At 37.5% G+C, this 16519-nt stretch overlaps 1 protein-coding gene across 1 annotated transcript; it reads right to left on the reverse strand.

Moving 5' to 3' along the window:
- Nucleotides 1–999: 999 nt before the first annotated feature.
- On the reverse strand, nucleotides 1000–14115 carry LOC145783383 (integrator complex subunit 5-like). Its single transcript, XM_082595238.1, has 19 exons — nucleotides 13956–14115; nucleotides 13095–13293; nucleotides 12468–12593; nucleotides 12103–12238; nucleotides 10484–10650; nucleotides 9683–9825; nucleotides 9311–9425; nucleotides 9085–9157; nucleotides 7863–8010; nucleotides 7191–7333; nucleotides 6552–6700; nucleotides 6286–6427; nucleotides 5805–6010; nucleotides 5166–5284; nucleotides 4302–4523; nucleotides 3529–3785; nucleotides 2606–2828; nucleotides 2070–2174; nucleotides 1000–1172 (listed from the first exon to the last, which is right to left on the reverse strand). Exons 1-19 carry the CDS (start codon nucleotides 14025–14027, stop codon nucleotides 1008–1010), a joined length of 2910 nt encoding a protein of 969 aa, XP_082451364.1. The 5' UTR covers nucleotides 14028–14115; the 3' UTR covers nucleotides 1000–1007.
- Between the last annotated feature and the right edge of the window lie 2404 nt (nucleotides 14116–16519).

The raw sequence follows: 16519 nt of genomic DNA on the forward strand, positions 1-16519 counted from the left end.
TGAACTCGTCCAATTAGGCTACCACCACATAGGCTAAACTTTTTGATGCAGGCCTAAACCTGAAATCAATATGATAGATATGAAAAGTTCATAGTAAATTTCGCACGTCGTTTGCAGGTCAACGTTCAATGCCCTGGTAACAACCTTACAAAAAATCATATTTTCTGTTCTGTACAAATTGATCAAAATCTTTGCTATAAATGATTATGATTAAAATACAGTCTCGTTACGTTTGTAGCTTCAAACCCGGCAAGACAAAATTAGCGGAACAGCTTTTAACTCCACAGGAAACAAAGGATGTGATGACGTGGGATTTAGTTTGGGAAAATGATTTCGGTTTTATCAGTTGAAACTTACTTGAAGTAACTCTTACCATCGTTAAGTTAGAGGTGCAAAAAGTTATCCACTAACAGCAGTGATTGGTCAGATTTAAAAATTTCTGATAATCAGAAAAATCTCTCCGCGGGTCAACTTTCAATCTGAACCAGCACCCTTCAAAAGACAATTGTTTTACTTTGCAGCTCAAGTCTGATATCATTGGCAAATTTAAACCTAGGTGGCCGAGCACTGGGAAGTTGTGTTTCTAGTGGATAGCGAACGTTTTTATCTATGTGAATAAGCACCTTCTGACGATCCCGCAAAAGGTGAAACAGACTGTAAAAATTGTTTTGATAATCGCGATTCCATTTACTTCAATTAGCTCTGCTTAGCAATGAGCACTCTTTGTGTGGTATTAATACATAATACCATTTATCGTACTGACTTGTGAGACAAAGTGACTACAATCACACAAACTGTAACGCTTTGTGGCATTACCTTACAACAGGGGAGTTTGAGAAACTGAGCATTTTAGTCATCAAATACCCCATCAGTTGTTACATGCGAGGATTAATAATAATGCGAACAGCTTCTGTTTATATCAAAAACTGCAAGATAAAAATTTTGCATTTTAGAGCAATACCTGGATAAATATTTTAAAAATTTCATACTTGATTTCAGAGTTTATTTTATTGAGCAATTGTGAATCGAGAAAACAAATAACCAAGCTTGTCAATGTTAGCGTGCAATACATTATGCACTGTTGCCAGGTAGGGCTGCAGGTTGATCTTTTCTTCAGTGAAATCGCGATCTTCCTTAGCAATATTCTCAATGTCAACAGATGGAGGATGGTCCTGCAAAGACAAAGGAATAAATTTTAATCATTGCCCCAAAAACTAAGATGTTGCAACCGTGCCATATTTTAAACTGGTTGTCCTGCTTTGGTATCATGCACGTTATAACGTCCGCGTTTTGTCGCTTCTACATTTTTCTAGACCTCTGCTATGTTTGTCATATATTGTTTTTTCGTTGTGATGGTCAGAAATAAAAGAAACTGAACTGAAAACTCGGTCGATTTTTATTCAAAATCAAGCTCAAAGTATTTTAAGTCCAAGTTCAAGACCGACATTACTAATTCGAGTGTGATGATTTTACATGGATTTCCAATAAAAAGACCTGAGTTGTAGAGCTACTTATGTCACATTTTGTGGAAATTGAGATAGGCTATCACCAAAAATCTGTTGCATGTTGGTCAATGCCTGTCTCAGCGCAAAATTTGATTAAAAAAAACGGCTTGATTTCGCCACAACACACGCTGGTGTTTGCATAGAAATAAACATTAAACAACGCTCAAAGAACTTTAACTGGCCTTTATCTCAAAAATCGTATTTTAAACTTAAGTTGTTCTTCAACTTAGATCTTCAATTTGTGTTTAACAAAAGTTGAAGTTCCTAGGATCGCTCTTGAAAGTTTATAAAAATTACAAAGTGTGAATAATTCTTTTCTAATTTATCAAAGATGAACGTATCCAGCACGGACGTCATTATTACAACCTGGAGTGATCTGCCTTCAAGCTCACAGTAAGGTCTCCAAAAAAAGTTTTTTTATTCTTATAAAAAATTAAAACTCCCCAAAAAAGCACACAACAAAGTAGCCAAATAACATTTAAACTATCTTCAATTGATTAACACTAACACTGAGCCTAAAAACATGAAACCTTGCGAAACAGCAGAGCTTTTGAACTAAGTTACCTTTATGAAATTCCATACCACAGTAAGCAGGACAAATATTTCGTATTGACTAACTGCACCGAAAATTTCGCTGATGTAAGATAATGGAGCTGGCAAAAGTTGACCCTGTTTCAAACATGTTTGGATTAACCGCGGAGAACCATTTCTGTTGCAAATAAGTGGGAAGAACATAGGCTACCCAGCTACATCCGAAGACCACACATTATTCTTATTGTGATTACGTATAAACAAAAAATGATATCAAATACAGTTGATAGTCACCAATAAGTGTACCCCAATGGTGTCACCCAATGTCACTCCATGAGTTACCCATGGTATCACCCAATATAGAAGTGTGAAGACGCTCTGGGTGTACTCCTGGCGTCCTCATTGAAATTCTGAACTAAACTTCTTTTTCTTCTCAATTTATGATTGATGGGTTATATCTTTTTACCGAAATGTCAAATAAACTTGAAAGACGTCGTACGAAAACACTTTGCAACATCCTGAAACTTTTAACCATAAAAACAATCAAAAGCCAATAGTTGCAGACAGACCTTTCCAGCAAGCTGCACAACTCCTACAGCAAAGTGATAATGTAGCGACGACTCTGTGCAAGGATCGTTGAACCGGCTCGACTCAAAGTGACTAAGAAGGACAGAGATGCACGATCGTATGATGGGGGACAGATTCCAGATGGCACGATAGTTGTGAGCTACCAGGAGGAGCAACTGCCACACGAAGGGATGTTCGTCAAGAAAGTGAAACACTTTCAAATCTCTAGAAATACAAATAATCTAATCAAATAATGAAGAGCCCAAAATGTAGGTACTAAACTCATGTTCAGCAAACGTTTCAAAAACTATACTGTCTTCATATTCAGTGCTATAACATTTATTGCGCTGAAGATGAAGACAGTATAGTTTTTCGAAAGGTTTGCTGAACATGAATTTAATATCTAAAAATAGGTTGTTTTAGCGTTTAGACGTATGATTGTAAATATGTAATTCTGTATTTGGTTCTTCATTATCTCTTCGTTAACCGCATGATGTTGATGAAGGAAGTGCGAGTCTTTGGCAGCGGTTAATAGTTGCACTGTGCATAAACTGCTTAAGTATGTAGTATGTAGGCTACTATTAATGGCATGACGCTATGGCATAGCTAGGGTTTCTTACAGTTCAACCATCAGCCAATGTTTCAATCGAATACAAAAACATCACCTACGGGAATAGATAAATGCATTGCTACTTGAAACATTACTACCAAGAACATAAGTGGGATGTTTTTTTCACTTTCTACAGAAACTAACTGAAATAAATGTTCCCGACATCCTTTTTACGGATGGCTAGTTACTAACCAAATTCACTACACGATTCTGCAACAAAGTTAACTGAAACCTTTAAATCACCTTGACAACCCTAAATGCAAACGATGAAACTGACATGAAAACCCTAAATCAAGCAAGCGGCCAAGTATTTACCTTTCTATCGTGAACTTCCTCATATGACAAGCTGGCCACTCGATGTTTCCATCCAGTGCGATGGTAGTAGCAAGGTACGGAGAAGCAGCAACGATAGCCGAGGTCAGGCAGTCCGACAACAAGAAAAGTTTGTCGCTATCAAATGCGTTGGCGACGTCAGGTATGGACACGTGACTGACGTCAGCACCACCGCTGGTTTTGCAGCAGCACCGGTAGATGAGCAAGGAAAGACATTCGTTGTTGCTCCTTTGAGCCGCCTGCAAATGTGACGATAAGTCTTTTCTGTTATTGCTGTATGGACCCGGCTTGGTAAAGTGTGCAAGTTATTAGTTAAGTTACAATACATTAGCATCCCAAATTCTTCAGAGTGTCTTCGAATATGACAGCATATCAACCTTAGGCAATACTGTATATTAATGTAATTTATTCCTATCGTGGTACATTAAAAAGCATGTTATGAAGTCAAAATCATATGTTACACAGAGCTTTCGTGATACAAATTATAAATGCATTGGTGTTGTACCTTGTACCCAGAACTAGTGTTTACTTTCAGTATGCACAGCTACAGGAACGTAAAGCAATTGCACTTCCGCAGTCAATATCTGAATTTTTGTATGCAAACGGAAAAGTTCTGGATATGAAACTAGGAGCGCCTAGCCACGTATTGTTCCTATTAAAAATTATCCAGTCCTATGGAGTGGAGCCTAACAGTGTAGAACTGCGCCGTAAAACCTGCACGTTCAAAAACAAAACTCGATGATGATGAAACCGACCTTTGTCATGGGGCATTTCTTCTTCTTTTTTGGCCCGGTTCCGATTAATCCTGTTTCGACTGAAATAGGAACGAAACCGCCAATGCTTCGGCGTGACGTCGTCTTCGAAGATAGCTTTCTATGAAGAGACAGCATGGAAACGTGGTGTTCAGAGCAAAGGTCCTGGCAATTTTCTTCACCAAACTCAGGTTCGATGCGTCGTCCAAATAAAACACTGTTGTCCTACGATGCATGTAAATAAGTGTATTAGATGTTTTGTCTCATTTACCTATTTCCAAAGCTTTGCTTATTGATGAAGGTCCTGGCAATTTTCTTCACCAAACTCAGGTTCGATGCGTCGTCCAAATAAAACACTGTTGTCCTACGATGCATGTAAATAAGTGTATTAGATGTTTTGTCTCATTTACCTATTTCCAAAGCTTTAAAATATAAATTTACCCCACACCAGTTATTTTATCTTTACTGCTTAATAAATATACTTTTTAGTAAAATTTCATCCTCAGAGAGTAAATTTAGCACTAGTTGAGAATCCTTGCTCTGGGAGAACATATTTTAACGCAAATGATAATATCTCTCATGAGCCGACAGCACACTAAGTGCCAACAATTTAAAGGCAAAGTGCAGATTTTCCAGCCCAACACTTCACTATGACGTAAAGATTAGCTGAAAATTGATGATGCTGAACTCATTCTCATTTATGCTGATTGTAAAACATGAAGGCTAGAAAACAATGTTGCCGGTCACAAACTGACGCGTAACTAAGTTACTAGCATACGAGGTGATACGTTGAGCAGTGCATCTACTGTAAAACTAAATTAGGAGTCCATCTTGCCAAATCTCGCAAACGATCATTCTGTTACTCACATTGGTAACCGAAGCTTCCAATAAGAACCTGCAGACAACTTCAAACAATTCATGAGTTTGTGAAAGTTCCACCAGCGCTCGGTGACAGCTTTGCATGGACTGGTCATTGTTCACGTAACCTACGTAAAAAAAGATATCAAGTTCGCTTTTCAGCACGGAATAAAACAAACTACCTGGCATATTGTCTTTCTCGGCAGTCGAGTGTAGCAGGAACTCAGCGATAGACACGTGTTTCGCCCATCAGGCTGGGCTCATCAGTACCGCACCACTAGTTCCTGCCACATAGTTCTCAACCGCTGCTTTTGTCAGTCAATTGAATTCTTGTGATTGAACATTCGGGGGCCGATTGCACAAAAAAAGTTCGTTTTCTAACAAAATTCTGCTTCATGTTCAACCAAAATTGCAAGTCGGCATTTACTCGAGCGGTCGTTGAGATTACCAGTTCCTCCTTTCTTGAATACCGCTCCTCTAATGATACCTTACCGTCAGTGGTAGATCACAACTTACACGAGCACAAGGTTTTCAAAAAAATGACTAACTTGTGTCTGATACACAGTGCGAGGGTGGAGATTACCAACACATTTAACTCATTCTTGTTCGAAATTATCGAAGTCGAAATCTGACTTTTTCACAACTTGCCTTCGTGCAAGAGCTTGAAAAAGTAGAAGACAATTGTTCTGGTCATTGGCAGCAAGCGAGTCCGGAGTCGAAACTTGGAACTGGAGATGGAAGCCATCAAGAGGAAGAGGATCTGGATAGCAACTGAACAGAGATCCATGGGAGATGAGAGGCTCCCAAGCATTCTGACCAAGTCGTCGATTGACAAGCATAAGCTTTTCTTCATCCTGAAAGATCAGGAAAAACAGTTCAGTTCACCATGCATATGAGTCAATAACATGATGCGCTCTTGGCTCTTCTGGTGTAAAATAAGCGAAACTATTACAAGGTGTTTCAAATGATAACCGGCATTTATTCCAACGTTTCGTCAATCAGACAAGACTGAATTCTTAAAAACTTCAATTCGTAAAATCAGCCATTACTGATTTAGCCCTCTGAAGAAGTCAGTCGTAAGTCAATCTGCAGACGTTGATTCAATGTAAAAATAAGTCTGGGGCTTAACCTGCTGATAAACGCTTCGGAGACCAACGCGCTTCCGTTTTGTGATATCAAGTGGTAAATATTCTGCAGAAAGTTTCTTCGCTTTTCGACTTCCAGTTTCTTTATCAAACAAAACGATTTAGTCACGACACGCTCCAAAAGTTCTGCGATGAACAAAATGAAAATCAGAGAATTATTCCGAAGATTTAACATTTGTCTGTGAGATAATTTTTTAGGCTGGTATGCAGCAGTTGAGTCGATTTCACATCAAAGTATTCGGCCACTCACCTGTTGTTAGAGGTTGGACTTCGTCATATAAATTTAAGAAGACTTTAAGGTGGGAGGGTGACGTTGACTCGATGAGAAGATGACTCAGCACATTTACGGAACGGCCGTAATAACATATTGATAAAAGCAACGAATTCAGCCACGTTCTCCTGCAATGTAAAAAAACGACTTCCTTTTAACCTCGTTAATAAGCCTGGTAGCAAACAATGGAATACTGTTGATTTCATATATCTTGGAGTACAAGTTCAAGCACGACAAAAACATATGTGCCCAAATCAGTCATTAACATTCATCCAATGCTTGCAGACGTTAAATCAATAAAAAAAGGACAATTGGACTAAAGGAAGACGATGCGATGGACAGAACCAGGTGGAAAATAGGAGGGAAAGCAATCGCTGCAAGGAAAAAATCGGCCACTTCTACTAGTGGGGACAAAACAGAATTTGAATGATGATGATGATCATGATGATGATGAGATTATGCCAGATTTTAGACTCTTTCACCAGTGATAGTTGCAGTCAACGGCAATACTGATCAACAAAAACAATAAACTAGTGTCAGTAAAACTTTATTTGCAAATTGATTATGGTCACACCAGCTGCAAATTGTGAAAAATTACATTGCAAATTTCAGTAGCACCTTTGTTGAGACGTAGTGGTGGTCACATCATTGCATAATTCTTTGTAGTTTTCGCTCAACTCAAACAAGGCATTCCTGTTCTCATAGTTATCCCCCGGCCCTTTGCTCAAGGACAAATGATGCAAGTCCTTTAGTACAGATGGCTAAAAGTGTACGTCAAACAGTTGTTTGTAATTTAGTGAAAGGATAACAGTGAACTGAAAAAAGTTTAAAAAATGAACATTTTCTCGCTGTAATGGATGATCAGTGCTATTGGCAAGCACACACTACTGGAATTAGATTAATGCTGACGAAATTTATACGTTCAAAAATAGTGTATTAATGTGATGTATACAACGACGATTCTATTAAAAAACAGACCAATCAAAAACAAAAAGAAGTTATTTTTATGTTGATTCGAACTCTCCAATCATTAACTTTATAAAGAAATATCTGAAGACAGCAAAACCCGTCATTTTTACATTGATTTAACGTCTGCAGGCGTTGAGTCAATGTAAAAATGACGAGTTTTGCAGTCTAGGATCATAGACACATAGGCATAAAGTACTCGTACTCTGGCGTTTCTTGATTGATGAATTGAAGGAAAGAAAATCCATGAAAAGTATTGTGACCAATTTTTATTTTGGTACACTAATTTTAACAGGATGTGTCGCACCAAAAGTTGCCACTCACCAAAATGCGAGCAAAAACGTCTTTCATCGACGAATCTAAGTTTCTAAAAGTCTTGGAATCATTGCTGGCAGCTTCCACGAAAAGATTCATGAGTTCATGTGACCCGCTACCGGATTGGCATACCAGGTGCACCACCAAACTGCACAATCTGGTCAAATAACAGAACAGGTAGATGAAGTTCTCATGCATAAACCGCATTATATAATAAGTAAAACTTGTAACCCATGATAAGCCGTTTTTTTTTTCTTGTTCAGGCTTGGCACGTCTGTATGCATTATAAACTATTAAAATTATTTTAAAGCATTCTATATATTGTATATAAAAGAAGTGTTGGTATAATGTGATATACAGCACGTTTGGATGGGCTCGTGCTGTGAAGGGTTAGGGATACAAATAAATATTTAATTAAACTACCATTCAACGTTTTATTATCTGAATTTTCTCAACAAATAAATATGGTAAGTTTCTGGGCAGCCGATTGTAGCATCGAATAGACAGCGATATACAAGTGTTTCGCCCATGAGGCTGGGCTCATCAGTATCGCACCGTATTCACCATCAGTATATTTACCATCAGCATAGCACCATCAGTATCGCACCGTAAATAAATATGGTTTACACAGCAACTAATGTATTACACTTTTATTCCTTAGTGACTAGTATGCAATTGCAGTGATGTTCTAACCCTACATAGCGTTAGATCGTACGTGTACATCACACACCATGCTAGCACAGTAAAAGATTCCTACAGGCATGCTTGATTGCTTAACGTAAGTAAATCAAGAAATTTTGATGTCACATAGCCAAATTTCATTGTTTTGTTTATTTGGTTTAGTTAAAATTAAAAAAAAAAAACTCAGCAAACTTGCGGTTTCTGAAAAGCATTTCAAACAAAAGATAGTCTAGACTCGGAATATCACTCTTGAAATGTCTTAAACGCAACGTAACAGCAAAAGTTGAAATTGGCAGGACGTGTAAACAACACGATAAATCGGATTGGCTTAGCCTAAGTGGAAAAAAACGGAGAAAAATCCCAATCTGCTAAAAGCAAGTAGGAAACAACAAGTGAAACGAGCAGTTGAAATTCGCCGAAGTATTCAAACGTGCCAATACGTTGAGTGGGGTCGAAGGCTGGAATTCTAACATCTGTAATGGCACAAAAGTTTATGTGTTTATAATTGTGAAAATATGTTCAAACACAATATTTAAAAAGATTTTCTCACGAGTCCATTTCTTCTGCTCCTCTAGAAAGCTTCCGGAATTCCTTAAACAATGCGTTCAGGGTGTGCGTGTCAACTGCAGGGGAAAAATACGTAATATTTACGTTAATATGCCGCACTTTTATAATCTAATCTAAACGTGTGTGCACAATAATTGCATCAGTTCATTTAAATCGTAAAAATAAAAATGGAAACATGATTTTATATAAAATATAAAGTAACGTCTTACTTTCGTCAACAAATGTGAGAGTTGTCGCTCGGAGCAAAGGCAAAGACATTGAAAATAAAGTCATAAGAAAAAAGGCGGCTTTCACTTTTCCAAGTTCCATTTCACCCGGTGGACACTATGTGAAATTGTAGTCAACGTCAAAAATTAAAGAACCTTTTTTAACTTCTGTAAAATTAGTCTCAATTTCTATAAAACCACGAGCTTTAATGTCTTTTTTTGGTCTGTACTTTTTAGCTCTGTAGTGCAAAGTAACAATAAAAAAATTACTTCAAAAATTCTTTCTCTGTGTCTATGACATAAAATCATATAATGAGTACCGGTAAATATTATTCATAAAAATTTGTTGAACATTTGAACAAAATTGCAACTTACTTTAAATATTTCGAGCATTTTGTCACAAATTTTTTTCTTATGGTGTGAGATCAGATGTTCTAAAACACGAATCACTGATGATAGAATGGTTTGCTCATTCTCATTTATGGTAATAGAGGAAGATGGCGTCATCATCATTGGAGCTGTAATGGTGAAAATAATCTGTTACATGCAATCACATCAAGAAAACCACCAAAGCAACGATTAAGACTAAAAAAAACATTTGTATGCGCTGGATAGGCTCTCCTGGCAGTCTCCAGGAGATGCTCTCGTAAATGTTAGTGTTAATGATCAGGTAGCTCATGTTCACTGCATCAAGTAATAAGAAATTCATTTGAGGGCCAGTTAGGTCATGGCTTCTCCACACTTGCGTAAAAATGCAGGCTAACCCAAAACACTTTACCATAAAAATATTCATAAAGTTCTGAGAAGCTTATAGTACTTACGGAATTTAGATTATAAGCAATACTGAGGTTTGCGTTATTCATACTAATAAACGTGAGTAGCATGTTTCAACAAAGACTTCCAAATGAAGTCGAATTATAAGAACATGTTTATATTCATATTGTTTATGGATTACACTAGTACCAGACTTCTAGCCATACAAATACCAGCACAGGAAAGAAAGTTAGTTGACATTTTATGGAAGGGCGACCCCACTGAAACTATTGAGAACCTTATTGTTAACGTTCATAAGTTCCCAGACAGCAAATCAGCTACGGTATTTTTTTACTTACGTCTGCAGACGTTAAATCAATATAAAAAACGGTTGACTTGCTGTCTGGGTTATAAAAAACTTACACCATCTGATCTTGCAGAATTTGTTAAATCCTGAAGATATAACTCTGTCTATAATAGCGGCTGGAAAAGCGTTTCCGACGTCAGCGACCACCCAGTCAAAGTATGGCGAGTGATTGGCAGATGCTGTCAACAATGAATCCACACAGGACTCGGGGCTGTGTTCAATCCTGTCAAGAAAGATGTTCACCCATAGATGAGTGTTGCATGTTGATAAAGCTAGGAAAGCCACTAAATATAAAAAACGATTGTTACACAGTAATCCTTATATCATGCATAAGCTACTCTGCTACTGCATGGCACCCGGTCATTTGGTCGACAGTCACTTGGTCGACAGACATTTGGTCGACAGACATTTGGTCGACAGACATTTGGTCGACAGGACGTTTGGTCGACAAGGCATTTGGTCGACAGGACATTTGGTCAACAGACATTTGGTCGACAGGACGTTAGGTCGACAGAACGATTCATTTTAGGGTTAGTTAACTAACCTTAACCATAAGTTATAACCCTAACCCAACCCCAACTCTAACCCTAACTCTAACCTAACCCAAATGTCCTGTCGACCAAATGTCTGTCGACCAAACATCCTATCGACCAAATGTCAGTGACCAAATGACTGTTGACCAAATGTCTGTGACCAAATGACTGTTGACCAAATGTCTGTGACCAAATGACTGTCGACCAAACGACCGGCTACGCTACTGCATTACTGTCACAAGCTATCATTTACAGAAATCGCACAAATGTCGTTCTGCCAACTGTATCATAACTCGTATTTAAAGGCATACTAAATGAAATTTTCAAACGGGAATTAAGCATTAAAATGCGTAAACTGAACATTCAACAATACATTTAAACAAAAATTACCGAAAAAAAATGTTTTCAATGGCGCTGGCAAGGCCCAAAGTCCAATGTTTCATTTACTTTCATTTTTTTCAAAATGACCAAAAAGTGCAAACACTGCTCAAGAAAACGTCACAAAAGACAGCAATAACAAAAGCCACGTTACCACATCTGATGTTTAAACATCAGATCTGAGGTTTTGAGCAAACTGTCTGATGTTTTGATGTTGAAATCTGATGTTTTGAATTTGATGTACATACATACATAGCCTACAGTTAAATCGCCGGCAGTAGCAACTGTTGCGTGATCAGCTGATTGCTCGTCTTTTGTGACGTAAACTGTACAGTCGCACGCTTCGCTGCTCAGGCCCATTCTGGTTTTGAAAGCTCTGACAAAAGTACGCGCGGAATGCTGATTAGACCGCAATGGGGACAAAATTTTATTGAAAATCGTTTTATGGTGACCAAATGACTGTTGACCAAATGTCTGTGACCAAATGACTGTTGACCAAATGTCTGTGACCAAATGACTGTCGACCAAACGACCGGCTACGCTACTGCATTACTAAGTTAAACACAAAGAACGTGGAAAATCGCCAAGTCAGGTTTTTCCTTTAGTATCCCTTTAAAGATTTTTATGGCTTGTCCTAACATTTACATATAAATCAAAACTAACAACTATACGCATGAGATCATCATTAAAACAATGCTAGACATAGACACTAACAATGCTAGCACGGCTTTGAGCATTTTAATGCAAAACACAATTCAACTTACAGAATTTTTAAACAAGTTCGGTACACATCAAGGAGCATCCTCATTCCAATGGTGTTTAACCAAAAAACAAGCAATCGAGGAAGGTTATTCGGTGGTGGTACGATTTGCCTTCCTTTATAACAGCCACTTATTTGACCTGAAAGACATTGGTCAAGAGTCACTGTTTTTGATACAACGATATCAACGATATCAATTAATGACAATGATATCATAAATGACAACAGACTGAGCATGACAAGGTGTAAGTTGTAAAAGATTGGGAGTGATGATTGACAAAGTGACTGAGAGTCGGAATCGACTGAGTCAATGAAATAGACATCACAAATTGTAATTTGTAATAATGTAATAGTATATGATATACTTACCAAGTGATTCAACAGACCATGTGCACAATATGGGAGCCCACGCCTCACCATTGTCTTTCAACAAGCCTAATAAAGTTGTTACAACCAATTCAAGGCTTGCTGCGATTTCTTGGTTGATTCCAGGAGCTGAAAGTTTTGATTGAAAAAAAAAAGAAATCATCAAAACAAGCTTACTAAATTGGCAATGCGATTATTATCTTATGAGACTGCTACAGCCTGCTTGGTGGATTGTTTTAAAACAGAAACATGTGCAATATTAAACCAAAAAGGCTGCAGTTTTCATTTGTTTCTTGATGGTACAATCTTCAGCATACAATAAAATAAAGGGAATCATATATATTTCTTTCTTCATGATTGCATAAGGTGCAAAACATGCTTCCCCAGAACTTATAGCCAAATGTTAAACCAAAATTTTTTGGTTGCTAAAAGAACCACTTTAAACTTTTAATGAATAAACCTTGTTCAGGCCTACTTCAAAATTTTATGGCCTATCTTATAACTACAATAATAAAACATAACTTATGTGACAGTCATTGTATGTTTGAGAATTAGATGGATAAATAAAATAAATCAGCAAATAAGAGATGAAAGCAATTTACAGTATAAAGTAAAATTAAAACCACCAACCATTAGTTTGAAATTCAATTTGATCAAGTTGTGAGCAAATAGCTTCCTCAAAAAGCATTGTAAATCTATCAAGCACAGCATAACGAGCCGCTGGAACACGATGAAGCAATGCCACAGAATTTCTCACACGCTCTTCTGAAAAACTGCCTGATGCATAAGATGAAGCAACAAACCAATGGACCATTTGCTGAGGCCCCAACTGCAAAAAAAATAAAGTCATTTGTTAGTTTTGTATAGCTATGTTTCAAGGCTGGGTTGGTCACTACTTGCTTTGAGAATCAGTGCGAAGTGTCTGAAATCAAATTGACAGATGCTCATGCTTTGTTGCATTCTGCAAGGGAAGGATAGATCAAGAGAACTCTTTGAGTCATTAAGATGCAAAATGTTGTTTTGTTAAGATGAAAAAATGAGACTAAGCTATGCTGATTGTCGGAATGGCCCGTTTCGGTGAGTCTGATCCCTATTCGATAATTTTTTCAATTTTTTTTTTTTAAATTATCGGGTACCGTAGCCTAATTATCATTGCCAATTTAGGGTTAGGGTTAGGGGTTAGGAACTCACCGAATCGGACTCACTGAATAGTAGCAGACCAGCTGATTGTTGTAAAGCAAGTTGACTCTTATGTCCAACTAGAAACAACTCGGTTTTGTTTGCGGTGAAGAATTGATATGTCCGGAAAACACTTCCTTGTTATACTTGACTTACCTTGTTACAAAAAACACAATTTTTTATGATGTTTTGTCTACCGATAGTATAAAACTTTTCATTTATTTCTAGATTGGTGATGAGTGTTTTGATGCCTTTGATTTTATGTTAACTTCACAAAATGAAGAAACTAATATTCAAAAGTTAATAACAAACCTGTGTTGTCAAATTGTGCTGTTTAGTTTTTGCTTTATTTTCCATGACAGGAGTTGTATTCAAAACAGGCATTCCTCAAACAGTAACCAAACCACTGTTATAAAAACTAAATCAAGTCTAGGCTACCAAAACAGAGATAAGCTCAAGAATATTAAGCTAAAAAAACATCCAATGATATATTGACATCTAAAAAATAGTGATGATAATGGCATACCAGTACAGTACAAGTCAAAAGAAAATTGGGAGCTGGTATACAAGTCCCCCCCCCCCCTGGTAACTCATGACAAAGACAGGACTCCACCAAACATACAGGGTGACACTACTTTACCTTTGCTTTACTGTTCACACACTTCAATCCACATGTTTTGGTCAATTCCTCTTTATCATGAGTTACCAAGGGGGGGGGGGACTTGCATACCAGTTCCGAAAATTGTAGCCTACACTGTCAATCTCGATGACTAAATTAGACACCTGCCATGATTATAATGAAGCTTTGTTGGTCTGACGTTAAAGATTTCTATGAAAAAAATAAACTTCTCTTATTATATATATAATCTAAACATCGCATTGTTTGTAGTTTAAGTGTATATAATATGCAACGTGTAATATTCACTGTTACTTGCTTTGTCAGGTTTGCAATATATTTTATATATCAACTAGTAGTTGGTAACTTTTGTATCAAGTTTCACAGATCCTTGTTGAATTGCTTTTTAAATATATATTGTATGCTTAAATATTCAATCACAACTTGTATCTGTACAGAAATTTACAGCATAAAAGTTGCTTAACAGTAATCCATAATGTGTAGAGGTGAACTGAGTAGAGGTGAACGGTGATTTCCAACAACCAGGTAATGCCAGATGTCAAACCAGGTTTGCAATATTGAACGCCTTATCCGCTGCAACATCCTACCTAATCGTTTCATGACTAGATAAATTAAGAGAATTTTATAGTACGGTAGCCTACCTCACTGGACAATAATTCTGCACATTCATAGGACTTACTGCCCTTAATGCACTTGTATCAACTTTGTCACACCTGTACAATAATATACAGCAAAAGCAAAACAACATGAAAAAAAAAACATGATGGTTGTTTTATTTTGCAAACCTGCAATCAATAAGAACGGTAGTAGAGAAGCCATATGATACATAAGGTAGGCTAGAATGGGTGCAACCTAGTTCGTACCCTGAAAAGATCGAGAGAAAAAATTAAAAAAAGCCGAAGTCGTTGATCGCAGTTTAATAGCACAAAGCCGAAGTCGTTGATCAGAGTTTCCGCAAACAACTCGAGGGTTAGGGTTAGCGGAAACTGTGGAAAAATATTTGCGGAAACTGCGATCAGCGAGGGTTAGGGTTAGAGAGCATAGATTACTCGATGGTTAGGGTTAGAGAGCATAGATTACTCGATGGTTAGAGTTAGGGTAATCGGAAACTGCGGTTAGCGGAAAAATGTTTGCGGAAACTGCGATCAGCGAGGGTTAGGATTGGAGCATAGATTACTCTATGGTTAGAGTTAGGGTAAAGGTTAGCGGAAACTGCGGAAAAATGTTTGCAAAAACTGCGATCAGCGAGGGTTAGAGCATGGATTATTCTAAGGTTAGGGTAAGGGTTAGCGGAAACTGCGGTTAGCGGAAACTACGGAAAAATGTTTGCGAAAACTGCGATCAGTGAGGGTTAGAGCATAGATTAGTCTATGGTTAGAGTTAGCAGAAAGTGCAGAAACTGCAATCAGCAAGGGTTACCGGTAGCGTTAGGGTTAGCGAAAACTGCGATCAGCGACTTCGTCTTTGTGCTATCTTTCTCTCAATCTTTTCAGGGGGAAAATTTTAAAATGTTTGCGGAAACTGCAATCAGCAAATTCCGCTTTTTCTAATTTTTTCTCTCGATCTTTTCAGGGTACAAACTGTTCAGGGTACGAACTAGGTTGCATCCGGCTAGAATCCCTAGTTTCATCTTTCAACCAAAGGTTCAACGCATTGCCACTTGTGTATGATCCATTATTGATTAAGTTAGTTGCATTTTATTGATTGACTCTAGCTCATTGATTGAACTTACTCATTTGTACTGGTTTCCACAGCAAGCCTGGGAAAGCTGTTGTTTGATCACTGATAAAGCTTCATCCTCTTGGTACAGTATCTCTGTGCTCTACCTGCCAGTAATCATTCAATCTAATTTTTAAAGCAATGAGATAAAAAATCCTACTTATTGAACTTGAAATACCAAATAGGAAACAAAGCAGCAAGTCATCTATTTTTTTAAAGAAACTAGAAAAATGGCAATCCATTTTAACTCGGCTTTGTTGATAGTGTCACTTGTCGTGCGGTAGCTTTATCAAATACCAAGTTGAAGAAAAACTACCGTCTGAAAATTAAAAAAACTTCAAATGAAAGTTAATTTCCTTCAAGTAAAGAAATCATTATGATACCGTAACTCACATATACAGGGCTTTTGAAAAGATACGGTACATTGGGCCTGGCACCAATTAGATCGACCTTGGGTTGGAGTTGTACCATAGCCTAACCTTGCGTTTTCTGGAGGCTTCCTGGTTTACTGTCTCGCTTG

This window comes from Aplidium turbinatum, chromosome 14 (genome assembly GCF_918807975.1).
Source record: "Aplidium turbinatum chromosome 14, kaAplTurb1.1, whole genome shotgun sequence".
NCBI classification, from domain to species: Eukaryota; Metazoa; Chordata; class Ascidiacea; order Aplousobranchia; family Polyclinidae; genus Aplidium; species Aplidium turbinatum.